At 36.7% G+C, this 25,244-nt stretch overlaps 7 protein-coding genes across 7 annotated transcripts; 1 reads left to right on the top strand and 6 right to left on the bottom strand.

Annotated features, from left to right (window-relative positions):
• Positions 1-151: 151 nt before the first annotated feature.
• On the top strand, positions 152-1,705 carry LOC115624611 (protein late bloomer). Its single transcript, XM_030519398.1, has 5 exons — positions 152-211; positions 317-490; positions 558-713; positions 1,261-1,467; positions 1,544-1,705. Exons 1-5 carry the CDS (start codon positions 152-154, stop codon positions 1,703-1,705), a joined length of 759 nt encoding a protein of 252 aa, XP_030375258.1.
• Positions 1,706-3,423: 1,718 nt separating this feature from the next.
• On the bottom strand, positions 3,424-5,176 carry LOC115634419 (protein late bloomer). The gene is made up of 5 exons (XM_030532126.1): positions 5,091-5,176; positions 4,078-4,251; positions 3,854-4,009; positions 3,594-3,791; positions 3,424-3,526 (listed from the first exon to the last, which is right to left on the bottom strand). Exons 1-5 carry the CDS (start codon positions 5,148-5,150, stop codon positions 3,455-3,457), a joined length of 660 nt encoding a protein of 219 aa, XP_030387986.1. The 5' UTR covers positions 5,151-5,176; the 3' UTR covers positions 3,424-3,454.
• Positions 5,177-5,743: 567 nt separating this feature from the next.
• On the bottom strand, positions 5,744-7,064 carry LOC115634373 (protein late bloomer). The gene is made up of 5 exons (XM_030532051.1): positions 6,892-7,064; positions 6,658-6,831; positions 6,438-6,593; positions 6,187-6,381; positions 5,744-5,990 (listed from the first exon to the last, which is right to left on the bottom strand). The coding sequence occupies exons 1-5, from the start codon at positions 6,949-6,951 to the stop codon at positions 5,919-5,921; spliced, it is 657 nt and encodes a 218-aa protein (XP_030387911.1). The 5' UTR covers positions 6,952-7,064; the 3' UTR covers positions 5,744-5,918.
• A 2,569-nt stretch (positions 7,065-9,633) lies between these two features.
• On the bottom strand, positions 9,634-12,928 carry LOC115634061 (protein late bloomer). The gene is made up of 5 exons (XM_030531605.1): positions 12,809-12,928; positions 12,571-12,653; positions 10,474-10,632; positions 10,079-10,414; positions 9,634-10,008 (listed from the first exon to the last, which is right to left on the bottom strand). Exons 2-5 carry the CDS (start codon positions 12,628-12,630, stop codon positions 9,937-9,939), a joined length of 627 nt encoding a protein of 208 aa, XP_030387465.1. The 5' UTR covers positions 12,631-12,653; positions 12,809-12,928; the 3' UTR covers positions 9,634-9,936.
• A 791-nt stretch (positions 12,929-13,719) lies between these two features.
• LOC115634043 (protein late bloomer) lies at positions 13,720-16,100 on the bottom strand. Its single transcript, XM_030531587.1, has 5 exons — positions 15,906-16,100; positions 14,603-14,761; positions 14,354-14,509; positions 14,092-14,289; positions 13,720-14,023 (listed from the first exon to the last, which is right to left on the bottom strand). The coding sequence occupies exons 1-5, from the start codon at positions 15,963-15,965 to the stop codon at positions 13,952-13,954; spliced, it is 645 nt and encodes a 214-aa protein (XP_030387447.1). The 5' UTR covers positions 15,966-16,100; the 3' UTR covers positions 13,720-13,951.
• A 2,392-nt stretch (positions 16,101-18,492) lies between these two features.
• LOC115634178 (23 kDa integral membrane protein) lies at positions 18,493-21,179 on the bottom strand. The gene is made up of 5 exons (XM_030531764.1): positions 20,996-21,179; positions 19,300-19,458; positions 19,047-19,208; positions 18,785-18,982; positions 18,493-18,712 (listed from the first exon to the last, which is right to left on the bottom strand). Exons 1-5 carry the CDS (start codon positions 21,053-21,055, stop codon positions 18,641-18,643), a joined length of 651 nt encoding a protein of 216 aa, XP_030387624.1. The 5' UTR covers positions 21,056-21,179; the 3' UTR covers positions 18,493-18,640.
• A 136-nt stretch (positions 21,180-21,315) lies between these two features.
• On the bottom strand, positions 21,316-24,570 carry LOC115633693 (23 kDa integral membrane protein). The gene is made up of 5 exons (XM_030531149.1): positions 24,345-24,570; positions 24,144-24,241; positions 22,059-22,220; positions 21,636-21,998; positions 21,316-21,574 (listed from the first exon to the last, which is right to left on the bottom strand). Exons 2-5 carry the CDS (start codon positions 24,207-24,209, stop codon positions 21,485-21,487), a joined length of 681 nt encoding a protein of 226 aa, XP_030387009.1. The 5' UTR covers positions 24,210-24,241; positions 24,345-24,570; the 3' UTR covers positions 21,316-21,484.
• Between the last annotated feature and the right edge of the window lie 674 nt (positions 24,571-25,244).

Below are 25,244 nucleotides of genomic sequence, written 5' to 3' on the forward strand. Positions count from 1 at the left end.
CATCTGTATTGTATTAATAATATGTAGAGCAGCCGGTGATGCTCGTAGCTTATCATCTGTAAAGGTTGCTGCCCCAATGCCGCGGCATCCAATTCGTTAAATTTGGCGTGTCTTTAGCAATTGCAGCCACAAGCGCACTGAAGCCCCCAACATGAACATTGTCTACAATACAATCAAGTACACGGGACTGCTGTCCAATCTCTTGTATATGGTAAGTCGGCGGGAAAACAACTGGCACTTATACGATTGTGGAAATCTCTATCAAGTAAATGGGAATGCGAGTATAGTTTCCGCTCTTTCTCATATACTCGTACAGATGCTCGCTATAGGCATCATGTCTGGCGCAGGTCTAGGCCTACAAATGGCCGAGCCCAATACGCCGGAACACACCTATTTCATCGAGAGTATTGTGCTGGGCGCCTCAATTTGCATAATCGTGATATTTGGCTGTTATGGACTGGTGTGCAACCTGTTGAGTGTCAACATAATTGTGAGTAACAAAAGCAGATTGTACTTGTATTTTGCATATTGAGAGCAATTGTCCATCAATCATACAGTTCACCTGCTTTATACTCATCGTCCTTGGAGTGGAATATATCCAGGTGCGCAGCTATCAGCCTCACACTCGATATAGTAGCGCCTTGCGCCAGTTGGATCATGCCTGGTATCGTGTGGGGACGCAGCCGCAGCTGATGCAGCAATATGAGGCACAGGTGGGTTAAAGAAATAAAATACAATCTTTATTCGAAAATATAAAATTAAGCACTTGTACGTGCTTTATTGGTCATTCTTTATTTAGTATCAGCATAATGATAACCACTATTCAATTTGTGTTAAAAGTATTATTTTTGTAAAGCCCTTAAAGCAAGATAATCGAATTGAAATTTTAAAGTTTTTCTAATCACTTACAACTTATGACTTCTTTCGAATATAGAAGTATAGTATGTATTAGAGAAATGCAAGAATTATGAATTAATTTGATGAGCAAAGTTTTCACGATTTGCTTTTGTTGGTCATTGAAAAACTACAGATCTGTTAATTCCCATAAAGGAAGCCAATATTAAATATATAATTTCTTAGATTCAATTAAAAAGATGCACTTCCTTCAACAATTTTCAAAGCACTACCAAATTCTGTATTTTTCAAGTTAAAGAAAAAATGCTGTTTGCAAACTTCTAAGACAGCTTTTTAATGAGTATTACTATACATATCCCTTTACATAAGTATGTGTTTAACAAATACCCTTTGTCCCATATATAGCAACACTGTTGTGGCTACAACAATGCGGCTGATTATCAGCTCTTACATATGCAAATACCCGCCAGCTGTTATCAGCCGCTGAAGCAGAAGAGCTCTGGCGCCACAACCAAGCTTTACACGCGCGGCTGCCTGGCGTCTTTGGACAGCAGCCAACGGTATATACAGCGACGTGATAAGGTCTTCATGTGGTTCATCGTTGGCCTTGAGGTAGGTAGTTGACAAAGAGGGGCCGGCAGTGCCAGTGCACTGACATTCCAAATGATATTTTTACTGCCCTTTACAGCTCTTCATACTCACACAGACCATTGCCCTCAGCATTTTACTCTACAAGCTGCGCCAGCAACAGCGACGGTCACTGCACCAAGTGCCGCCCGGGGTTCGTCGTGAGCCTCGTGCAAATCACGTGAACTCACGGACGCCCCTGCTGCTGGCACAGGAAGTTTGAGTTGATATCAAGCTTCATTGTAACACACGTCATAAGTATACATATAATTAATTGTATTCAGCTAAGTTATAGTAGTATGAATAAGAGTAGGTTATGAATTTCCATAGGCTAAAAAAGAAAACTCTTTAGAAAGCGGTTTTCAAATACATTTAACCCAAAAAAAGGTGATTGATGATCGCTGCAAACAAGTTCTGTACACATAATTGTATTTCGAATCCAACGATATTCACAAATTTGTGATGACTCTGGGACATCGGATAATTTCAACTGGCATTAGGTCTTCCAACAATTTTAACGAAATTAAGGGACAAAATAAAATTTATGCAAAACAATAACTCAGCATGGTACCTGGGACTCAGTCTGGATAGGCGACGCACCTGGCATTCCCATATAACGACCAAGAGAAAGTCCCTCAATACCAGGTAAGATCTCCTGCCTGCCTGATCTACTTGGAGGAACTGAAACCAGCCTGGACTTACGATAACAAAGTTTCCAGCGGCTCTCAACGGCGGCCAACAGCCAACACCTCAGGCGCGTGAAGAGGGACCCTTCTGCTCGACCTCGCCCTTTCGTAGTCTTTAAATAGTTTAGAAGTAATTGAAATTGAAAACTATATAATATTTTAAAAAATGTAATAATTGTCCAACTCAGGATAGATTTTAAATAAAGACTAACACGAAATGTGCGTCTGTATCTTAATATCTACATCATAACAATTTAGCAACTGCACTTGCAAATATTTTGAAAACGCTTTGCAGAAAGCTCTTAAATGTTAAATAGGCTCCTATTGGAACTCAAAGTTATGGTTGAGTCATCAATTTGGTTAAAGAATGCCAATATCTTCTGTATACACATATTTAAAAACAAATAAGTAACAAATGAATCATTAAAGAATTCAATATACTGATCCACGAGTGCACTCGACATGTACCATGATTCGTATTCGGAACTGGACTGAGTGAGTTTGATTTGAAATCGAATCCCTATGCAGTAATAAACTTTTACCCTTTTACATGCCTCCATATGGTTCGTATTTATTGAATGGAAGAATTTTTAAGCTGCATAGGCTTCCAGAAAACGAGTATATCTCTCAAACTCAATTCAAATAAATTTGTATTCTTATATTAATTACATGTGTTGGAAAAACTAAAGAACATTGCCTGTGATAGAGATTGCTGATTTGGGAAATTAACTGTATTTTTGTCATTTTAAAGATAGTACAACTATATTTTAGGTAGACCTAATTTTTACTAATTATGAATTATTTACTCATAATTATGACCAAACTGACAAAATGTTGTAAACAAAAAGCCAGAAGAGGTAATCCAAACAAAAGTAAATTCTTATTTAAAGGAGTTCTTGGCAAGTGCAGAAACTTTCAGCTACAACGTTGACAAGGCTAATCGCAAATAATCAGAACAAAATAGCTATGACTCGTATTACAAGCAAAAACACACCTAATGAACGAAACTATAAAACACCAAATACTCGCATATATAAATAAGAAGTAAAAAAAATAGCTATCAGTTGCTGTTTTGTATTGACCGCACAACATGGCGTATGCGTAACATTGCATACATTTTTTGAAAACCCGCATTTCTTAAAAGAAATATTAAAAAACACCAATCTACTAGTAACTGCATTTCCTCTAAAGCCTCATTTTGATCATATTTTATACCTTTATGGTATTCTTCATGAAATTATATTCATATAATCAAGTCACTTAACAACAATGGAAATCTAGTAAATCTAATAATTATAGCGACGTGTCTTGTTTGTCAATTGACAGCACAGCGTTATTGCCAAGACAATGCCCAGAATCTGTAAAGCGTAATTGGAAATTTGTATAAATTATGAGTTTTACTCTAGAGAGGGATTTATAGTATACCTCGTATGCCATTAATCCACAGTGCACCCACTTTTCGTATCGATAGATTTGTAGGTAGACCCGCTTGACGGCCACCATGCAGCCCTCCGTATAGGGATAGAGGGCGTGCAGTCCATCTTCGGTGTGGAAACAGCTTTTCGGCACCTTTAAGCCCAAACTTGTGTAGTCCGTGAAGCGCTTGTCTCCGCAGCATTCATACTACTTCCATCAAGACAGTTCGTTAGCAAATGGGAAACACAATATTTGAGACTTTGTTCTACCTCTTGCTGCATCTGATTCATGGCGCCTGGCCTCTCCAGTTCCTGCATCCAGGTGGCGATCACATACACCTCAGTGGCTGCCAACTGTTTTGACTCACTGTAGTGCGCCAACTTCCAAATGTGAGCGCAAATCATCACCAGTAGCAAGATAATATACTGCCATAGATATTTTCAGATTTAAATGGCCATCACTCACATTTCAAGTAATGGAGAGACACACTCACCAGCACCAGCACTTTAATTGATGCCACAGATGCGCCTGTGCAGCCAATTAGGGCGCTCAAGATAAGTGCCCCGGCCACGCCCAGCTGCAGCCATTTATCTATGTGCCCGACAGAGCCCTCGCTGAAATATAGATATTCGTAGACAGCTGCCGCGACGGCAAGTCCACCGATTATCTGAGACAATTAGCAGCTTAATATACACAGTTGATCATTGAAAAGCATTGAAGCACGGGCGATGACGCGTCAAATATTTGCTTATAAATAATAAAATGCCTTGTTTTTTTTACCGCTCTTTGACTAAAATAGAAACTATTTATTTTTTGTTCAACAACATTAAAACACACAAAAGCATACGCTGCTCTCACATCATCAGCCAAAACAAGTAAATGTTTAAAAATATATAAAAAAAAAAAAATTACTTTGCGAACGACACAAAAAGACAAAAAGACAGCAAGACAAGTGACACACGAGAATAGAAGGAAGATTTGTTGCAGTCAGATTGGCATTATGGGATACAATAAAATGCCGGAAAAAATAAGTAAAAACTGATTAAAGTCCTTTCGAATACTTTCGATAAATCACAGACACACCCATAAGGCTAGGCAGCTACATATACGAATATATTAGCTATATTCCATAAATAATATCGTCCCAATTCATGATGACGCATACGTCGAATCTATTGTTGGATTTTTCTACAAACAAGTAATAGATGTGTGGACGGCTCAGATATATTTGTATGTATTTCAGAGTAATTGTCATATTTTAAACAATTTTAAGTGTAAATTAAATGCATTTGTAACTATTCCAAATAAAGTTAAAGAATCGCATCTGCGTTATCTTTCGCAATGTTTCTACAATATTTAACCTTTGAATGACAATGTAATGCAAATTTAATTAGAAACTGCATACTTTTAGGGTGCAGACTACGGTTTTGCTGCCTATGACAAGCTTAATTGAATAACCTTCAGTTGTCGAATGAGAAGTCCGAATATATGTAGCTTTATTCTTACCAAAGTCAAGACATTAAAGACGACCACGGTCCATTGCAAGCAAACTCGTGCCGCCGTCATACTTTACTGTTTTGCCTCGCACTTAATTTAATATTAACAAGTAATTAATCGTTGAATAATTTGCACAGTGATTAAATTAGTTAGGACACTTGGTAATATTTCACTTATCCGATTGTATATTGTACGATCGGGACACAGACACAGCACGCCTTCAAATGAAATTCGCAATAATTTTCAGTTTGTTGTTCTCCACTTGTGGCGATCGAACGACGCGCGCGGTTTAGTGACCAAACCGTTAATGTTTTCGCCTGCTGACAAGAGAATTTGGCCAACTTAAGGAAACAGCGAAATGTTTACACATCCACTGAGTGGCTGTTGCTCGTTACTCAAGAGACAAAACCAGCGGCTGTGCCTCCCAACAGTTTCATTTTGTATATTTATATGCGTCTTTAGAGTAGACTGCCATATCCACATCCACACACTTACTCACAGGTATGCATACATACCATATACTATAGTGTGTACGAGTATAAAATAAATATTATTTGGAACATGGCAAATTTTTTTATTGGAATGTTTACGAGCTTTTCGTTTACTTGGCGGCTGTGGCGGTGGCGGTGGCGGCGTCGCTATGAAAGCTTTCATGCTCTTTGTTGTTCTTGAAACACACAATTTATTTTGTAATACTTTAACAATGTCGCATTAAACGATTACAAGTATATCAATAATATAGAACTAGGTACTACTGTGTGTAAAATACATAAAAAAGTAATGTGTTTGGTCTTTGCTATTGGTATGGATGCCCTACAAGTAGATGAAGAGCCCTTTTTAGAATCTCTCTCGACGCAGTTTGTTGCGCACTGTGATGCCCAAGTGAGTGGCGATGCCGAGTGAAGTCATCTGGAAAATTACAGAAAATGTGAATTATTAAAATGTATTTTTCAAGCACAAACAGTAGTGCCTATTTCTGGCCAAGCCTTGACTGCTTAATCTGCCATTAAATTCTCATGTCATTCAACTATTTGTAGTCATAAATATCAATATTCAAGTATACATAGTAGGCTAGGGGCGACAGTCAAGGTCGCCAGCCACTTACCTCCACAATGAACAAGAGCCACTTGATGATCAAGCCATTGGTCACATTATCGGTGGCATGTGCCTGCACAGACTCCAGGCAGCCGGCGCTAAACAGATTACTGCTCGACCGCTCCAAATTCTTGTAACAGTTCAGAGGTATGCCACTGCCCAGCAGTATGTAATCCTGTGGTCCGGTGCTGCCGCAACATGTGTACTACAAACAAGCAGCAGCTGATGGAAAATGCTCTTAAATTTAGAAATTTAGCTTACCCGCTGCTCGATGTAGGCAAGACGCTCGGAGTTATGGCGACGATCGGCCCACAAGGCCAGATAATCACTGCGCGCACGCTGCACGTAGTCCGTGGAATGTGCGGCGGCAATTATGTAGATTTGCAGGGACAGCAGAATGGCCAGACAGATGACATACTGAAACATGATGTAAACAAATGCTATTTACGTTTCCACACACCTGGTAGATCAAGCAACTTACGCTCCAAATTAGGCCCAACGATATGCGGCCAGCGGCAAAGCAGCCCAGAAACGAAGTCAGAATCACAAAGGAGCCAACAAATATCTGCACCACCACTGCGATGTGCTCGAAACTGCCAGGAGTAGTGTTATTCAGCTCAAATACAGACAACGCAATTAATGCCACGCCAATTAGCTGCAAGGTATTTGAAAAAATCAGTATTTCATTGTCAATCAAAACATCACGTATACGCACCGATAGCAGCACATTCAGTATTATGAGTATAGCCTTTAAAAACGTTATGCGACAGGCCATATTTATTTATTTTTCTATATATACGAGTTTATTTTTTCCTGTTTCGCTATCAATCAATCGATAATGCCCCAGCCCCCTCTCTAGGGTCCTGTGTAATTTGTTTGTTGAACAAATTGCTGCTCTGCTACGCCGTCAACTTGTTGGCCACTTTGTGACTAGGCCTCGCACTAATGTCAGCCCTTTTGCTGGAAACGTTGACGTGCGACTAAACGACGCGCATTTAAGAATTTTTGAAAATAATAGCCGCGCACCAAAGGCCAGCGTAACGCTCTGAGTTCGCTTCACATTTTGCAAAAGAAATCAACGTATATTTCGAGTTGCTGTTGTTTTTGTCGAGTTGTTTTTGCCGTTGTTGTTGTTGTTAGGTAGGTGGTGGGTGGAATGATGTCACGACATCGAAGCTTTTTATGTCTCTTCGGTTGCTTGTGGTGTGCGCGCGAACGCATTTCCGTTACAGACACATGAGCTTTCACTGTCATTCGCAAGCTTGATAGCACTTTCCAAATCAGTAAAGAGCGTGCGTGGCTTTATGCGAGCAATACCCAGACATACATATGTACATACCCCTATGTCTGCATGACCTTTAACTAGTTCCGCTTTAAGACTGAAGGTAATTATTGACAATGCATTAAGTGGTGCTAAAGCTTTTACTTCATCGCAGAAATGAAGTAGACAATTAAAGTTATTGTCCTTCAAGATAATCGCACAATACGGTCACCAATTTTTGTAATGCCCCAAATGAATAGGGCAATGATTTGGGTCAAGAAAGTAATCAAATAAATGTATCTTAAAATGTAGCCGCATTGCTAAGAAATTGGGTCACAAAAATAATAAAGGAATCGAATGCCTGAGCACCACTCTCCCTCTCTTCTATACCGTGTACTCGATTCTGTAATCAATTGCATTTAACAAGAGTATTTAATGTAGCGTTGTGGGAATTTAAAAATAAGCCAATACTCTGAAGTATATTTACGTGAATCTCAAATGTTTCGATAAATATGCAACAGTACAATGCTCGTCTTTTTTGTACTTTGGAAAACTTGCATATATAGTTTGGCGACTTTTGTAATGGTCGCCTGCATTCAAATTAAATTAATTTTACTTTTATCGCAGCTCGGTGCTACAAAATTAGCACTTGCGATAAAAAGATGTATGCCATTAAAAAAAAAACTAATTTCGGGTTTCTCTGTTGTTGTTGTCCTCTGTATTGTACTGTTTTCTAACATAATTTTTGGGACAACAATATCGGTGCTAATTCTACAAATAATCTAATCTGTCTCCCAATCGCTTTAGTGGACAAGTTTTCATGTTTTTGTAATGTCCCACATCCCCGCTATTTGTTATTTTCCAAGCCGGTCGTAATTCTGAAAATTTGTTGCCCAATATTGTGAGAGCAGTTGATGTTCCCCTTTATTGAATATTTTAATTCATTATAATAATAACCCGAACAGTCAAAGAGTATACAAATGTATGTAACATGCAGAAAAAGGCATGGCACACTCCATATGTATTACAGATAACAAACTAGATAAGTGGACATGTCCCATCTATAAGCAGAGCAACTTTATAACAAACTAATTAAAACTTCATTATTTTATTTACTTTAGAACAGATCGATGTTAAAATCACACATACAACAATAATTCTTTTGTTTATCATAGCTGGCCGTTTGGCAAATAAAATTCCCCCACCGTGTCGGATTTGTTATTAGATATTTGTGTCATTTTTATAGGCTTTTTATTCCCATAACTTTTTTTAGTTTAAGTTCTCTTTTGTATTGATTTTTTGTTTTCTTTTTCTTTTACATCGACTGTATTGTTTGTCGATGAAATAAATAGATAAAAAATAAAAAAAGATATCGTACCATTTATAAATTTCGCATAGTGTTTCGGAATGACTTTACCGTTTTATTATTATTTTATTATACAAATTCTTAAAACTTATGTATACCAACATAAAAAATAAAAACCCATTTAACTAAGAAGTGATGATATAGGAAAGTCTTCTTAACGGCAAGATAAAACAACACTATACCTATAGGCTAACGAAATTGTCTAATGCCAAGACTCGTATTTAGGTGCGGGTAATAAAATAAAAACATTCATTTATGATTGCAGAACTATTAGGGCCAACATTTGTGCGGCCATTTTCGTACCGTCTATTGTACGTGTTCGGCTTCCGCAAGCGCCGCCTCAACCACAAACACAACTACAATTAACCCCACATGCCAAAATGAAAAACTGAATGGCTAATGTGCCCGAATAGCAACAAGTTGTTCGCTAGCCACGTTGAATAAAATCCGTACATTGTATATTTTTCTTCGACCAGGCATTAGATTTGGCCATGGCCATACACAAAATGCTTGACGCATTTGTTTTTATAATAAACAATAGTTCAACAAAAGACCATTAAAAACTCAGAGCGGACCTGACGCTTGTGTACCATCAATGCATTGGGGCACGTACCATGCCTCGTATGCGCAATATATTTTGGTATACTTGTACAATTAGGCATTCGATAATTGAAAGCACTGTGCAGACGGCCCAATATTCTTAGTGTATGCGAAAGCCAAATGACCTAATTCCCCAAAAGGCACACCATTTTTATTTGTATATTTATATATGTAGATATATATTTAAGCATAAATTAACTAACTCGTATAATAGTTTAAAATGCCTATGAAATAACATGACTGCGTTCTAAGGTTTATTTTATATTGTAGTTTTGGTTAATAATGTCATTTGTGCTCGAATAGGCAAAGCACAAATAAAATACTTGTAAGAACATGTTACTTAAACTCCGATTCGCTATCGCCCAGTGAATCTCATATGTTTAAGGAGACTAAAATAGGGTATGGACATCAAAAATGAATCTGGAAAAAGCCACATATCTGATTGTTTTCTCATCATTAATCTCAAATGGATCTGTCTAGTGCGTCTTCCACTTTTGTACTCTCATCGCGGCCTTTATACGCAGCCACGCCCCTTAAAATTGCATACGCCTTTGCTTATTCCGGAAATTGACGGCAAGAAGAACGGCGAGCAGACTGCAGAGCAACTGCAAATAGAACATATAGAATAGATATCAGTAAAATATTCACCGATTCTAGTTATGGTTTCACACTCACCTCAAATGCTACCAGCACCCAGGAGACGATTATGAAACGCTGTTTGTCGGCTTCGTAGTAGCTCTGTACCTTCTCAATGCAGCCGCTCAGATACAGATTGGCGGTCAGAGGCTTCAGATCAACATAGCAGCTCGGCGGAATTGGCTGGCTGAGCAAAATGTAGTCCTGTGCACTGCTCTTGCCACAGCACTCATATTTCTGCTGCAGGCCATCCAGATTGTTGTGCTGCCAGGCCTGCTCCACCACCGTCTGGCCACTCTTCACGTCGAGATTATGCAGAAAGATGCAGGTGCTTATAATTTGCAGAATGGCCAAGACAATCAAAAACACCGCGCTCTGCGAAAGCAAATGAGTTTCAAAATATTCATGGCATAATTCAGGGCGCAGTCACGTACCGTAACAGCGAGGCACACCGATTCGCGTATAGCTGCGAATATGCCCAGAAATGCAAATACAACAATAATCGAGCATGTGATGTAGGCGGCTATGACGAATTCCTCGCTCTCCGAGTCCGCATTGAAAGCGATCCATCCGATCGCGCCGAACGCGAGTATCTGTGAAATGCAACCAGCGTGAATATCATGGACGGAAGAGCCCGATATGATGCAATCAACTGCCAATTGAGCAACAAAAACAACAACTACGGCATTAATAAGAACAAAGCAACAATTATTTGTCGCTGATGTGACCGTGGCAACGAAAATTAGCTGTTCCTTTACTCTTTCCTAAGGAGTGTATTACCATTTGACAATGTAGTTTGTAATGCATGGAAACTATTTTTATAAACATCTATTAAACAGGAACTGCAAAGTCTTTTTAATCGGTATTAAATGATTATGAATAATTTATTTCAAATATTTTGCTGATGTTGCAGGTAACACTTTTTTAATCTATCAGAAATTGTTGTCTTTTATTAAAGAACTGGCTATGCTATACTAAAAAGTTTTTTAAAATATAACATAAAACAATACTCGTGACCCAAAAGTCACTTCAGCAATGTTTTTTAAAGAAGAAAGCTTTTAAATTTTAAAACAATGAATACTAGACAGCTTATTTTAGAATGTATTTCCTTTAGCCATACGATTGATCTGCTCTTGTAGAGCGTGAGGTCTGTCCTATGATTACTGCGGACTATTTCGTTATGAGTCGTAACCTATTGAAATCTCTAAGCTATCCTCATTATATACACGTCTTAGTCGCTTAGCTATAGAAATTATAAAAGGTGAGTACTTTATTTATAATTCTACATGAAAATATATAATCGATTAGAATGAAAGTTTAATACTATGTTGTCTACTTGTGTATTATCAGATTCAAATCAATTTCAATATTAGTATCCTAAGACCTTTACAAGAACAATCAATGCAACAAACATCAACAAATTTCAATTTTTAAAACTAGTTTTTCATTTTCTAAACAAAGGCTTTTAATCCCTTGAGGGTATGTTGTCTTCGGCGCTCGTTTTCGTTTGGAGAGCCCTCATTTAAATGAGATGAAATGAGCACAAGATGGAACTTGCGTCTTTCATTAAAATATAAAAAGTCTAATTACATGCAGACGGACAGCACACGCAATATGTTAGTGATTTTTTCTGTACCCTAGTTGTGACTATAAATTAACTGCTCTCTTGATTTGTCAATTACATCGCGCTTTCTCCGAGGGGTTGACATTGCCATTGAAGTATGTAGGGTGGGGTGGCCCATATTGGTTTCCTGTGGACTGTAACGCACCCTGCTAGCGGTGCTGAGGGCTCTGTAAATAGGTCAGACCACGAATGAAATGTATGACATCATCGGGCAGATAGCGCTGGCAATCAGTAAGAAAGGAATTGGAAAGCGCAACGCCCACATATGAAGTGCCTGTTTGAGGCAATTTCAACTGCTACTTATTACTTATACTAGTCGGAACAAAGTACACGATTTTATTTAGAGGAGAACATTTCACAGACCAGCCGACGACAACAACCGCAAGGTCCAATTTGAAGACTCTGAGATAATGATTGGTGTGTGAATGCCGAGCAACGGAAATTTGCAGGTGTTTGTGTGTCTGTCTGAACATGAGAAATGACAAAATCTGTTTAAAATGAAACAAGGCCCCCAACATTTTCAGGAACATTTTGCGGTTATTGTAATGCCACAAATATATTTTATAATTTTGGTCTGTTTGGTTGCCTTTTACACAAATTCAAATAATTGCCATTCATTTTTACGTCGGTTAATACATTATGCAAACAATTATATTTACACACACATACTAGGTAATTTTCAAATACATACTATATTAATATTTTATTTGTTTTTGTTTTTCGTTTTCAAGTGTGTTTAGTTAGTGACATCATGCCTGTGTGTGTGGCTTCCTTTCCTTTTCAAAATGTAATTTATTCAATGAAATACAATGCATGATATTTAAATTTAAACCAGTTCATGTTCTTGTTGTTGTTGCATCTACTCGTAGAAATGTATATGGTTCCAATTACCATAAACAAAACTTACCGCCAAAATAACATTCAGTGTGATGGAGGCGATTTTAACACTAGTCGTAGCACAACCCATTTTGCAATTGGATCCGGCGAATGCTAAACACAATTTTAAATAAATATTTAGAAACAATATTGAAATTTCAAATGTAATTTTTATCGTTTCTTTTCAAGTCTACAGAAATGTGTGCATTAATGTCAGTATTTTGTTGATCCTTATTCATGCACAACAAAGCGATTAAGAGTTTCTTCACCTTTTGACTTTTGACAATAACAAGCGCGCCACTTATTTTCGAAACAACGAGCAATACAAGTATACGCTAACGAAACTTCCCCTTTTCTGTATTTTTGTTCTAGACAGCAATACTTGCTCGTTTCGCGTTCACTTACGAACTGAACACGAAGAAAAGTTTGTTATTTTTTACACATTCAGAAAATAAAAGACAGAGACAAATAAACAACTGGCCAGCCAGCTCATTTGCACTCACAAACACACATGCATACATACATATATGTACATGCATACGAGTATTTGGAGACGTAATGCGCTCGCGCAGGCCGGCCAGTGCTCCAAGCGATGACGTCACACTCTGCCTGCCCGTTCATATTTTTGTCAAATGTAATACAGCGTGTTTGTTGTTGCTGTCGTTTTCGTTGCTTTTGTTGTTGTTCTCATCTTAACGGCGCGCATGACTTTTACTGTTCAACTTCGGTTTGTATGTCACTTTGTTGTTGTTATGTCTGGCAGCAACTACAACAAATTTTGTTTACTCACAAATGTACACATATGCATACATACAAGCATACGTGTATGTATAGTATGTAAGTATGTACACTCGCATGTTTACTTGCATTTGTTGGCGCGCATTTTCCGCTTCTGTGCAGCTGGTCGCCATAGAAATGTTTACCACCGAAAGCCAGACCCGAAATCGCGCCCTTTTCGGGCTTAATTATGTTTGCTGCTCAAACATGAAACTACTTGTAAAAGAGAGAGAGAGAGAGAGACGCTTTTCCCTCAAACGTTTCTCGATTAGTTTGCGTAATTGATTTGAAAAGCTTTCTAATGAAGTGGAAAGCGCACGGAGCGGCATGAGTCAGCGAATCGACGGATGAATTGGGCAGCAGATGCGTGTGCCCTTTGTGGCTAATACTTAGAAAGGCAATCTTTGAGTATGACTTTAGTTACATATACTCGTACATACATAAGTAGTAGTATGAGTGTAGTTTATTCGAGGCATTAGTTTGCTTGGCAAGTGGACACAAAACACTGCTATGTGTGCTTCAATTTTAAACGTATGTAGGTACATTGGTGACAAGTTGTTAGGCTAACAATAAAATGTTCAGGTTACACTTAAGTGTAAGACTTAAAGGAATTGACTTAAGTAAGCGGCTGCTTACTAATAGTTATAGCGGCGTCTCCGATTTGTGTAGTGTATGGCAAGTATTACGGCCAATACCAGTATGATTAACTATAAAATGATAGAACGATAGAAACAATTAGAACGCATTCAAATTGCAAAAAACATATGCAACTTACATCAAAGCCCAGCATGCCCCATTCGTAGTATTGTCTGGTTTGTGCTTCATCAGCAAAGGCGTCCTCAACTTTGGTCAGACAGCCGGTGGTAAATAAGTTCAATGGGTTAATGCAGTTGCTATCCTTGCAGCAGCTTGATGGCGGCAAACGGCCGATCTTTACATAGTCATCAGCCCCATTTCGTCCACAACAGTTGTACTGCAAAAGGAAAGCATTAATTGATGTAGATTTATCATGTAGATGATGTACTTTGTTTGCATACCGTCTTCTGTATGAGATTCATGCTGCCCGGTGTGGTCAGCTCCTGCACCCACGAATCCTCGACCGTTTTAATGGCATACTCCTTGAAAACATCACGTGTGCCAATGAACATCTGGGCCACAATTAGCACGAGCAGCACAAGCAACAGTGTGGCATACTGCAAGTATGTATATAAACGAGTTTATACACATTTATAAGGTTTTGAAGATTATTTGTTTTTGCAATTAGAGAACAACAACTAAATACTCACCGTCCAGAGCAAGCGCGATGACTCCCGCAGAGCTCCAAAACAGCCGAAAAATGAAATGAACAACATTACGCAGCCGAGCACAATGATGCTAATGGCGTGTGTCTGGGGCATGGCGCCCCAGCCCAGGCCCCCAAGCCCAATGACCAATATGCCAAGTATCTACAAAAACATTTCATTTTTATCATTAATTTTGATTCGCACACTCATAGTTTTCGATATGAAAAAAGGGGTTAAACCTTTTAGTAGTCATTTATAGCGAAATTCAAAAACATCTGGTGTTTTCTTATCGGAAGTTTGACATTACGGGATAGATACATATGCTACGTATTATGTTTGTATATACATATGTATGTATGTAGAAGTATATGTGTCGGAATTACATTATTTTGACGCATTATTTCCTTCAAAATATTTAACTAGGATACTTAAAGCTTTAACGCCTACATCCTGTTTGCAGGACATTTAAATCAATAATTCCTAACATCTTGAAATATTTTGTCATAATTAAACATATGGTATATACATGTGTTCAGTCAGTTGTTGTGCATGAAAACAGACACCAACGTTTAATTGCTAATTTGATTAGCTCTTTTAAAAGGCTATAGGCGTTTTTCTTTTTTTTTTTTTTGCAAAAAAAAAATTAAATTTTTCAAGGTCTTACAAATACATATATACCCGTTTATAACTTGAATAATTTTTGATTCTAAGGCAGAACATGACTATTCTAGTTGTCTAACAACAATCTTGGACATTATCATCACCACTGTACGCATCTCAGCGCATTGTCTGAGCCGGTTTCTATTTTTATTTTCAAAATTACGAGTATTATATTAAATCTAAATGCATGACGTCGTTGGGTTTCTGGTTAACAAGCTTTCGCTCTGGCTCAAAGAATGCAAAGGCGAAAACCACAGACAATAGGCGACACCAAACTTGAAAAAGAGCAACAAAAGCCATGCGTATAAATATATACTTGTACATAAGTATATATGTACATATGTATGCATAATAGTCATAAACTAAACACGCATATGTATGTTTACACGCTGATATATGTATGTATAGTATGTATCTAACAGATGATATCATCTATCAGGTGTCGCTTCTCTTATGTGTTAAACGATTTTTTAAAGTTGCGGAAATACGAATCGAATAGACTTTAAATGCAAAAATACTTTCAGGCCCAACACATTCGAAAATTCTTCAAAAATATATATGTATGTATGTATTTATGTATGATTGACAACTTTGCACTCTAGAGTCTAGACTGTGGTTTTGAATTCAGCAGCACACTCGTACTTACTGCCCATAGCGCATTGAATATAAACAATGCGTATTTAATAGTGCCCGTGGCGCAACCCATTTCGAAATTAAGTACTTATTTTATTTATTCTGAATTATTTCTGAATTGACGCAGCGCGATGCTGTCGAGCAAACAACTGGCACGAGCAACAGTTTAAAAAACAAAGCAAAATTACAAATCGCCTTCGCGTATTGAAAACCCAAAACACAACTAACAACGGCCACGGTCACGAACGAACTGAACTGAACTATGTATACATCTATAGAGCTGTGGAGCTCTGTGCGTTGATGACGGCGGTCTTAGAGTGGCGGCATTTGCATTTGCCGCTCAACAACAACACAAACAAAATACAAAGTAAACAAACACAAGGCAAAAGCAAACGCAAAAAAAAAAATTGTTGTACCTCACATACTACGCGAAGTGTAAAAAACAGAAAAGCAAAACCAAATTCAAAACCATAACCAAAAGCCAAAGTAATAATGAGGCAAGCGTTGTTCAGAAGCCAATCAAACAGAAAGTATATACTAATAGCGGGCGCCGAAAGCGGAGACAGAGTACACCAAAAGAAAAGCAGAGTAAATTTTTATTTAAAAACATTTAATTAATTAATGAAATTAAATAAAAACGATTTAATACAGTTTCAACAGCATTTTATTACAAAATTCCAAAAATTACGGAAGTTATGCAAAAAACACGAATTTCACGGGTGCATAAGAGAAAAAAACTCGTCCTTTCTCGGACTTAGGAGAATCTGCATACCAAGTTTGTTAATTCTTGCTCTTGTACATGCTGAGATCCTTGCGTTCATACAGCCGGACGGACGGACGGACGGACAGACAGACAGACAGACAGACGAACATGGCTATATCGACTCGACTTGTCATCCTGATCATCCTTCTTTGTGTTACATACAAAACTAGTTTAGCCTTTTGCTCTTTGGGTACAGGCTATAAAAACGACAACAGCATTACTAAGTGATACCACAAAGTTCCAAATTAATTTATTATACTTTATACCCAAAGGGTAAAAGTATAAACTGATTTAGTGCAAAATATGCACATGTAACATACTGAGGGAGGCGTGGCAGATCACTAAAATATTTATATTACTAATCAGTATAACAGGACGAGTCGATATAGCCATAACCATCCTTCAGCCCATCCGTTTGTTTGTCTGTATGATCGCAAACATCTGGGGAAGTATACTAGATAGAACGATTCAACTTAGAATCCAGTTTGTGTTATTTATTTCACACACACTGCCTAGTTATTATTATATATTTTCCTGCAATTTCCCATATTATTGATTTTTTAATTAAAAATTAAAGCACAAATAACGATACAACTCAGTCGATATTATTATTGGTATATTTTTAATTATTTATTTTATCAAAATGTGATATTCATTTATACATGATACATTAACTTATTTCTCTAGGTGTATTACTCGTAGTGTGGTCGGGCAATCGACACTCGGTTCACACACAGGGCCCAACAAACATGAGCTAAGTATTAGAAACAAAATAAAGTGAAGTGGTCTGCCTTCTGTTTCTCCGCAAATATCCGTCTCCAGTGTGGTCCGCAGAGAGCGCCATGTTCTGAGCATTATTCGACTATCACTGATACTTGGCAGTACATCTTCGGCCCCTGAAACAAATTGATCGCACCAGAGTTTATGGAACTCAATTGCGTCATGAGCACTGGCTTAGAAAATGATGCCAGCTGATTCTGAATGAATGATAGCATTGCTTTGGAATTTAATTGCATTTCCATGTAAATACTTATTTCTATACAGGCTATATAGTCATTAAAATTTACGTAACCATATTTTGTGCATTGTTTTATTCGGATTTTAGATTTAGGTTTTTGTAGATAGACTTAATTGTTTAATAATTAAGTTCGTATAGTATATTTATATCAACCACGAAAACCGGATTAGGTTTATATAATTTGCAAAAATAAGGAACCCAGTTTCTCTAAAACTTGCATTGTACATTTTTGTTCTCATCAACATTGTATTTATAGTGTATAATTTTGCCAATCAATCAATAACTTATACATAAATAAATCCTGGAATAAAATCCTATTTACTTCAACAAAAGCTAACTTCTAAGCTGGGATCGCTAGTTTAATATATTAATATCAACGCTATTTGGATGTTAATCATAAATCATATAGGCACTACTATTATGCGGGCTTAAAGGCAGTTATAAGTATGCTTGTAGACAAGCAAGTAGAATACCAGAGACTCTCCATATATATACAATTCCCGGTCTCCCCCTCCTCCTTAAATTAAGCTTAATTTTTCTATAGCGTATTTATTATATGGTAAACCGATTTAATCAAATTTCTTGAACACATCTGCATGAAATGCAATAAAAATATTTTAATATATATACAAGTATTCTGGAGAGTTACAGCATCCACTAACGCTTCTTCGCTTAAGTTGCTGTCAGGCGAGGTGTTATTAGTAACCCCATTAAATTTAACTGAAACTGCGGCACAATTGGTATATTCTCCTAGAAGTCCGCCATTCCTTGTCTCTGATGCCTAGATAGATGGCTGGGGTCCTATAGATAAACAGTGACTCCGAGTGTATATCCCTGTATATCACTAAGGACCAGTAACAATTTATTTGCTTTAATTTTTCATTATATTTTTTTTCAATAATTTGATTCAATTCGACACGCTAGCTTTAAATGTATAATAACACTGGAAGGAGGTCTTTCTCTGGTTCTAATAATGGTACCGTCTGCGATCCTTGCGGAAACGTCGCACCAAGTAGAATGCAGCCAAACACATAATAGCCTGTGTATAAAAAGGAACAATCATTAGAAAAAAACCATCGTTATAAAAGAACAAAACAATGGGAGTACGCACCGAAAAAATAATTTCAAGCCATTCGCTGCTACTTGAGTATTTAAAGGTGGACAAATAGGACTCGCTCACTGCCTGGACGCATCCTTTGGTAAAAGGTGGCAAATCGCCGATCTCGTTGTTGGGATAGCAGCTGGATGGCAGGGTGTCTCGATTAATGGCTGAATAGTCGCCGGGACCATTGCGGCCGCAACAATCGAACTGTCGATAAATTCAAAAAGGACATGAAACAGAATAGTCCTAATACACTCTCTTCTGCACTTACCAGGAGTTGTGTTGCATTCATGGCACCTGGATGCACCAACTCTTCATTCCATATTTTTTCGACATCATTAGCCGCATAGTTTTTAATGGTGTTCTCATCGAATTTAAAGCCAAATACCCACATCAGTTGGACAACGAAGTAAACCAGTAACATAACAGCATACTAAACAAATATTTGCATTAATGTACATATATAATTTTACTAAAATTATTTTAGCATGTACTTAAGTACTTTAGTCGCTTGGTTCACTTACCGCCGTTGTCAGACACACGCTCTCGCGACATATGCCACAGCAGCCGATAATCGATGTTACAAAGGCAAAGGCCCCAATAATATAGAAGTATAATATAAAAAATGGAGGTGCTTGCCCGAGACTTATGGTGGCAACTGCTATCAACAAGAAACCCACGAGCTGCAAAAACAAGAAATGGTTCAAATAAATTCGAATTATAAAAACAACTTTTGTAAGTCAATGTTCGCAATATTATCATGACTTGAACGTGGGCTTAATTTGCTTTTTTAACAATAAAACACAAGCCCAATTAATTGAAATTAATGATACAAATGTACTGATAGACATTAATTGAAACAATTATTAACTTTTTGTTTTTTAACAAAACAACATTCAACTGATGGATTATTTTTGTCTTCTTCGGTTTTCTAACAATTGGGAAGAAATTTCATTTAACTTTAAGTTTAAGGTTTTTCTTTAATTACGTACAAAAAAACACAAAATGTGTAAAACTAGAAATGAATGTTTTCATATTCAAGTTTCAAATTTTTCGTATTTAAATAGAATATTAACAACGTAAATATAACAAAATATATATTCATTTACTGCTTCAAATACGAAAAATATACAAAATAAATTGAATTTTTTAAATTAATTATATTTAATTACATTATTATTAACTTTAGTTTCAATGTTTTTGTATAGTTTGGAAAATTACTTTCAAAAAATGTTCTTTATAAATAAGTATATGTTTAAAATCTACGTGTAAATATTTAAATTTATTTGTGTTTTTTTTATAAGTGTACTGCCGCTCTAAGTCTGTTTCAATTGCTTCAGCTTCACCCGTCACATATGTATATTTGTAATAGAGCATGTCGAACCCACCATGTCAAATCAGTATATATATATATATATATATATATATATATATATTTCTTGTCAACAAAAAGTAACTATAATTTCAACTAAAGCCATACAACTTTCGATTCCATTATTGTGAAGCCTGGGATCCAAAATTCCCAGCTTACTGGGAAATGTTAAATGTTAGAACAAGTTTACTTTTTTTTAAGCAAATTGCAATCACAAAATTTTCAAATTTTTATATTTGTAGCCTTAAATTACTCAAAAAATTGTACCATAAGCACACGAGAGAAAAAACAACAGAAATATTAACATATTTATTTATATGCATGCATATACATACATACGTATATAATTATGTACATTCGTTTGTCATTTATTTTGAATATTTACTTGACTTCTTTTCATACTCATGCCCAAGAGCGTTCGCTCTTTTATCTCACAATCGGGCATATATCTTTGTATACATTTGGCAAAAAAAAACACATACATTTGTATCCGAAAGTTTAATATAATAGGTGAAGGGTATAGTATTAGAAAGTCTAAGCGACATACAAACTACACCTATGAAACAGATACAAGAAGGAGTTGCAGGCTGCATTTTACAGGTGTGTACGAGTACATACTATATGTATACTCTATATAGTACATAATCAAACAGACGAGACGACGATTTGCACGTAGAGCAAATTTATTTATATATTGTAGTCTCATCATTTTATTTGTTTGTTTGTCTGTCTTCAAAATCGGTGCACATACTATATGTCCAAAATTTCTGGTATACTTGTATGCAGCGCATATAAGATTTAAAATATCTATGCCGTTATTTATCCAATTGGCTTGGATAGCTACTTACCATATTTATGGAGTTTAAGATGTTGAGAAACAATTTTAAACAGCCCGACGTACAACCCATGATGGATAGATAATATATTCACACCCGAGTCACAATCTGAAGTTTTTTATATTTATATATTCGCGAATTGCAAATACCGGCATCAGCAATTTCACTCCCAGCTTCAATAGCAACCGACGCGTTCGGCGGGCGGCAGGCGAATGACTATCAGAGCTCATGTCAAGTATGCGGAGAGTGTCTGTTAAAAATTTGCCAGTGTGGCCAAGTTGTTGGAAAAAGAAATTTATTTCTACCATACATTTTGTGCGACTCATTTGAAATGCATTGTATGTATGATGTATTTATTTATTTAATTGGCAAATCAACTAATTTAATTAATCAATTTGTATATTTCGTAATTTATTACTAAATTATGCTAGTCATGCCTTTATTAATTAACGACTACGTTAATAGTTTATTAATGTACGCCTTGTTAGGTGATAACACTGTCTAGTCCTCGTTGATGGGCGCCTCATCCTCCTTAAGCTTCATCATCTTGCGTGCTTTTCCCATAAAGTATCCAGCAAACAGACCCAGTAGCTAAGTTTAAAAATAAGGCGAATAGTGGAAAGCAAACTTTTAACCTTAAGTGATTACTTACTTCTAACAAAAAGATCACTATGGTCATGTAATAATTCACTTCGGACTGTATTTTCACATTATTTACGGCCTTGGTGGAGCAACCTTGCGTATACAGGTTCGCCTCCACGGTGCAGTCAAAGGCATAACAGCAACTGGCTGGCAGAGCACCATTCTGTTCGCCCGTATAGTCCTGCGGTCCATTCACGCCACAGCAGGCAAAAAGCGCGTGTATAGGTCGCATTGTATCGTCCCGATCCGTTGCACGCTCAAAGAGGTCTTTAATGCGCCCTTCGAACTGATGCACCAATTTTCCCTTCATGGACATGTAGGTAAAAAAGTAAACCACCAGCAAGACAGCTACAAGTCCGGTGCTTATTAAATACTGTAATGCCAGAATAGTTGTCAAATTACTCTTATAATCTTTTAGGTGAACATATCTTACATGTATGGAGTACTTATAGGATTCCTTAAGGGCCACATAGATACCCAGAAAAGCCGCACCGAAAATTGCTGCGCCACATAGAGCTACACCATAGCCGCCGTGCACCGCCATGCCTGAGCCCCAGGTGACAACACCACAGGAAAGGAAGAAAATATTACATACCTGTGAAAACAGCAAATCACTTTCTTAGTAAATACATAAAACATTTTGGCAAGATTGTTAATGCAGACGAACGTCAAATCTTAGTTTGATTATATCTTTAATACACATTGTACAGCACTTACGAAGCGAATTTCCCAAAACCACTTAAGTAATACATAATTCAATCAACATTTTAGTACAGCATTGTAATACTTCCTGATTGAGTTTAAACTATACTCGCAAAGAACAAACAGACAGACTTACATTTTCATACAGAAATATGTACTAGAATTTAGAATACATTGAAATATTTAGTTTCATTATATCGACTAAAGCTAATCCGCGCACTCATCTTTGAAAAAAATTTTATTACCAACATAAGTAAGTATTTATGACTAACAAATCTCAATAACATATCTGATTCAACTGAAATTAATTTACGAGAAATTAACTAATTATACTACCCTGGTTATAATGAAAAAAAAGTGGATAATTATTTTGCGATCTCTTGAAAATAATAGGAACACCTAAGTTTTTAATAACTTACTTATACTTATATAATATGTATAAGGTACAGTATATTATTTAATAATCTTTGTTATTTAAAATGAGAAATTAACTGAAATTATATATTGAAGCGATATTAATTAACATCGCCAGAAAGACTAATTATCCAATTAAACAAATAGACAAATCAAAGGAGAATTAAAAAAAAACCCCAAAATAAAGACGGTGTAAGCGAAAGACAAAAAATGAACGAACACTAAAACTACTAAGCAGTTATGTATTTTGATATCACACATCATTTTATAACCCTTGCTTTTCTCTATTAACGCCGTGCGTATAAAGAGAGATGTGGAGAGCTTTTACTCGAGCCGCATGACCTGGTCAAATATTTTGGGAATCAGCTGTTTAGTGACATAGAAAAAAAGCTGTTGAGTCTAAATCAACAACCTGCAAGCTCAGTTGAAATTTTGTCTTACAACTTAAGTACCCGATCACGAAGGAAATCTGTTTTATTGTGCGCATATGTTATCCAATAAGTAATCCAATGTTCTCCATTAAGCAGTCCAATGTTTCCGAACCCTGACATATCCAATAAGAATTAGTGATCGCGTTATCACATCTATGACTTGTTTTAGGCATGGGCAACAGACAACAGGCAAGTCTGGCATTAAGCTTTTTAAGGTGCTGTTCTACTGGCATCCTAACCTCACTCTTAGCCAGTGTCACAAGTTGAGTGGGGAGTTGGAGATGTGCTCCTGCTGTTGAGCTAAGCTGAAGTCGGGATTTGAGTTTAAGAGCGGGTGTGGTGTAATTTATGTTTCGACTGCCTTGCATACTTTCGAGTGGTTTTTTGAGTCAATTGTTGATTTGGCTCAGTTGTGTTATTTCACTATTGTATTATGTTTTGTGACTACAGTTTACCGTTAAGAGTACCACTGAATATAAATAAATCTCTATATGCACTTAATTCAAGCAATTGCTTTTTCTACTCATTTAACTTTCAGTCACTTTCCTCAACTCTTTCTGTTTGTTTACGTCGTCATAATGAGTCCTATTATACAATTATAAAATTAAAGCAGCAATATTTATCAACACATTTCAGTTTCAAATTTCAGTTATGTTCACTATTTGAAGCTATTGGAGAGAGGCCCCAGAATGCGACCTTTTCTTCCATTTTGTTACTCAAGAAAGCATAGTTTGTTTATATTTCCCCTCCTCCAATGTTTGTGCTGAAAACGCCAAAAAGCAACAAGCTGTGCACTATTTTTAGCCATACGTGTTTTCTTATAACATTTTTATTTTGGTACTTTCTCGCTTGACATTACGACATGCGCAATATTGATTTTTGCAGCATGCTGCTGGCCTCTGTCCACATTTTGTCTACTCTTGCAAATGGGTCGATGGATAACCCTTGATGTAATGGCTTAGGAAACTTACCACAAGGAAGGCGCATGTTGTGAACAATCCATACTTCCAGGGCGTTATCGAAAATGACTTTTCCATGGCTTCAATTGACAGGTCTTTCGAAAAATGCACTTTAAATAGGATAAAAAAAAGTTATTACCGTAAATTATGTTAACATATTAGGTCTTTGCACCCATTTCACTTCTTTTTTTTTTTTTTGAGCATAACACTCACAGGCCGTTCGTTGGCTTGGACCAAATTGATTTGTTCGATATAATTTGTATTCGCTTTGTGAATTTTGCAAATCGTTGTATGTGCGTCCTCGCGAAACTACGTTTGGGGCATTGTTTACGCGTGCAATCAACTGCTCTGCCCCATCCAACAATTAATCCATTCCATGTACATGCACAAAATTATATGTCTGGTTGGCTGCGCGCGTTCAGCGTTCTTTATACTACAAATGTTCACAATCGACTGACGGTGAACGGAAGCACAAATTTTTACCAGCGCCGCAAAGATTCGGGCCGCCTACGACGCAGGCGCCGAACTCAATTGTTGCTGAATATAAAACAGGGTGCGCCAAATTAGAATTAACAGCCGCTAATCACTTTAAATCTAATGTATTAAGTGCTCAGGTAGTAGCCATTAAAAATCTTCATCATGATCATTCGCAAATTATATTTTCTAAAATAAATGGGTCAGTCAGTTGTAAGCTTAAGTTAATGCACAAATAATAATAACTTCTTACAGAATGCTTAAGAGAAGACAACTATGATTTTTAGCTCAACTATAACTTACGATAGAAGCAAACATTTCAAACTCATTTCTATATGAAGTCAGCAATAACATATGCAAGTTTTATCTTGCTTACATGTTTATTAATAATGAAGAATATTTATCATATAACGATATTAAAAATCAGACATAGATGAGATTGACAATATAATATACTGCGCTTTGTATAAGTACAACTTAGCTGTTGTATAAAGAGAATATTTTAATTGAAAAAGAACACAAAATTACTATGAAATGGCTCTTGACTACCCTGTACCCAGTACTATAATTAATTAAAATAAGCCAATCATTCCTATATTAGCTTTATTTTATATGGCACCGATTATGAGTTCGCTTTAA

Source organism: Scaptodrosophila lebanonensis, unplaced genomic scaffold (assembly GCF_003285725.1).
Source record: "Scaptodrosophila lebanonensis strain 11010-0011.00,11010-0021.00 unplaced genomic scaffold, SlebRS2 tig00000001-arrow-pilon, whole genome shotgun sequence".
Classification (NCBI taxonomy): Eukaryota; Metazoa; Arthropoda; class Insecta; order Diptera; family Drosophilidae; genus Scaptodrosophila; species Scaptodrosophila lebanonensis.

Bases quoted from the DNA above. Each gene is read 5' to 3' on its own strand.
- LOC115634373 (XM_030532051.1), bottom strand. From the start codon at position 6,951: ATGGCCTGTCGCATAACGTTTTTAAAGGCTATACTCATAATACTGAAT. The intron at 6,382-6,437 runs GTAAGCTAAATT...GCTTGTTTGTAG, and splicing joins TTGCCTACATCGAGCAGCGG to TACACATGTTGCGGCAGCAC. The intron at 5,991-6,186 runs GTAAGTGGCTGG...GTAATTTTCCAG, and splicing joins GGCTCTTGTTCATTGTGGAG to ATGACTTCACTCGGCATCGC.
- LOC115634043 (XM_030531587.1), bottom strand. From the start codon at position 15,965: ATGGGTTGCGCCACGGGCACTATTAAATACGCATTGTTTATATTCAAT. The intron at 14,510-14,602 runs GTGAGTATTTAG...ACATACTTGCAG, and splicing joins CATCGCGCTTGCTCTGGACG to TATGCCACACTGTTGCTTGT. The intron at 14,290-14,353 runs GTATGCAAACAA...TTCCTTTTGCAG, and splicing joins TGAATCTCATACAGAAGACG to TACAACTGTTGTGGACGAAA.
- LOC115624611 (XM_030519398.1), top strand. From the start codon at position 152: ATGAACATTGTCTACAATACAATCAAGTACACGGGACTGCTGTCCAAT. The intron at 714-1,260 runs GTGGGTTAAAGA...TCCCATATATAG, and splicing joins TGCAGCAATATGAGGCACAG to CAACACTGTTGTGGCTACAA. The intron at 1,468-1,543 runs GTAGGTAGTTGA...TGCCCTTTACAG, and splicing joins GGTTCATCGTTGGCCTTGAG to CTCTTCATACTCACACAGAC.
- LOC115634178 (XM_030531764.1), bottom strand. From the start codon at position 21,055: ATGGGTTGTACGTCGGGCTGTTTAAAATTGTTTCTCAACATCTTAAAC. The intron at 19,209-19,299 runs GTAAGTGAACCA...ATATTTGTTTAG, and splicing joins GCGTGTGTCTGACAACGGCG to TATGCTGTTATGTTACTGGT. The intron at 18,983-19,046 runs GTAAGTGCAGAA...ATTTATCGACAG, and splicing joins TGAATGCAACACAACTCCTG to TTCGATTGTTGCGGCCGCAA.
- LOC115634061 (XM_030531605.1), bottom strand. From the start codon at position 12,630: ATGGGTTGTGCTACGACTAGTGTTAAAATCGCCTCCATCACACTGAAT. The intron at 10,633-12,570 runs GTAAGTTTTGTT...TGCATTTCACAG, and splicing joins CACTGAATGTTATTTTGGCG to ATACTCGCGTTCGGCGCGAT. The intron at 10,009-10,078 runs GTGAGTGTGAAA...TTCTATTTGCAG, and splicing joins GGGTGCTGGTAGCATTTGAG to TTGCTCTGCAGTCTGCTCGC.
- LOC115634419 (XM_030532126.1), bottom strand. From the start codon at position 5,150: ATGACGGCGGCACGAGTTTGCTTGCAATGGACCGTGGTCGTCTTTAAT. The intron at 4,010-4,077 runs GTGAGTGTGTCT...TATCTATGGCAG, and splicing joins CAATTAAAGTGCTGGTGCTG to TATATTATCTTGCTACTGGT. The intron at 3,792-3,853 runs GTAGAACAAAGT...TGATGGAAGTAG, and splicing joins TGAATCAGATGCAGCAAGAG to TATGAATGCTGCGGAGACAA.
- LOC115633693 (XM_030531149.1), bottom strand. From the start codon at position 24,209: ATGGAAAAGTCATTTTCGATAACGCCCTGGAAGTATGGATTGTTCACA. The intron at 22,221-24,143 runs GTAAGTTTCCTA...CTGTTTTCACAG, and splicing joins CAACATGCGCCTTCCTTGTG to GTATGTAATATTTTCTTCCT. The intron at 21,999-22,058 runs GTAAGATATGTT...CTGGCATTACAG, and splicing joins CCTATAAGTACTCCATACAT to TATTTAATAAGCACCGGACT.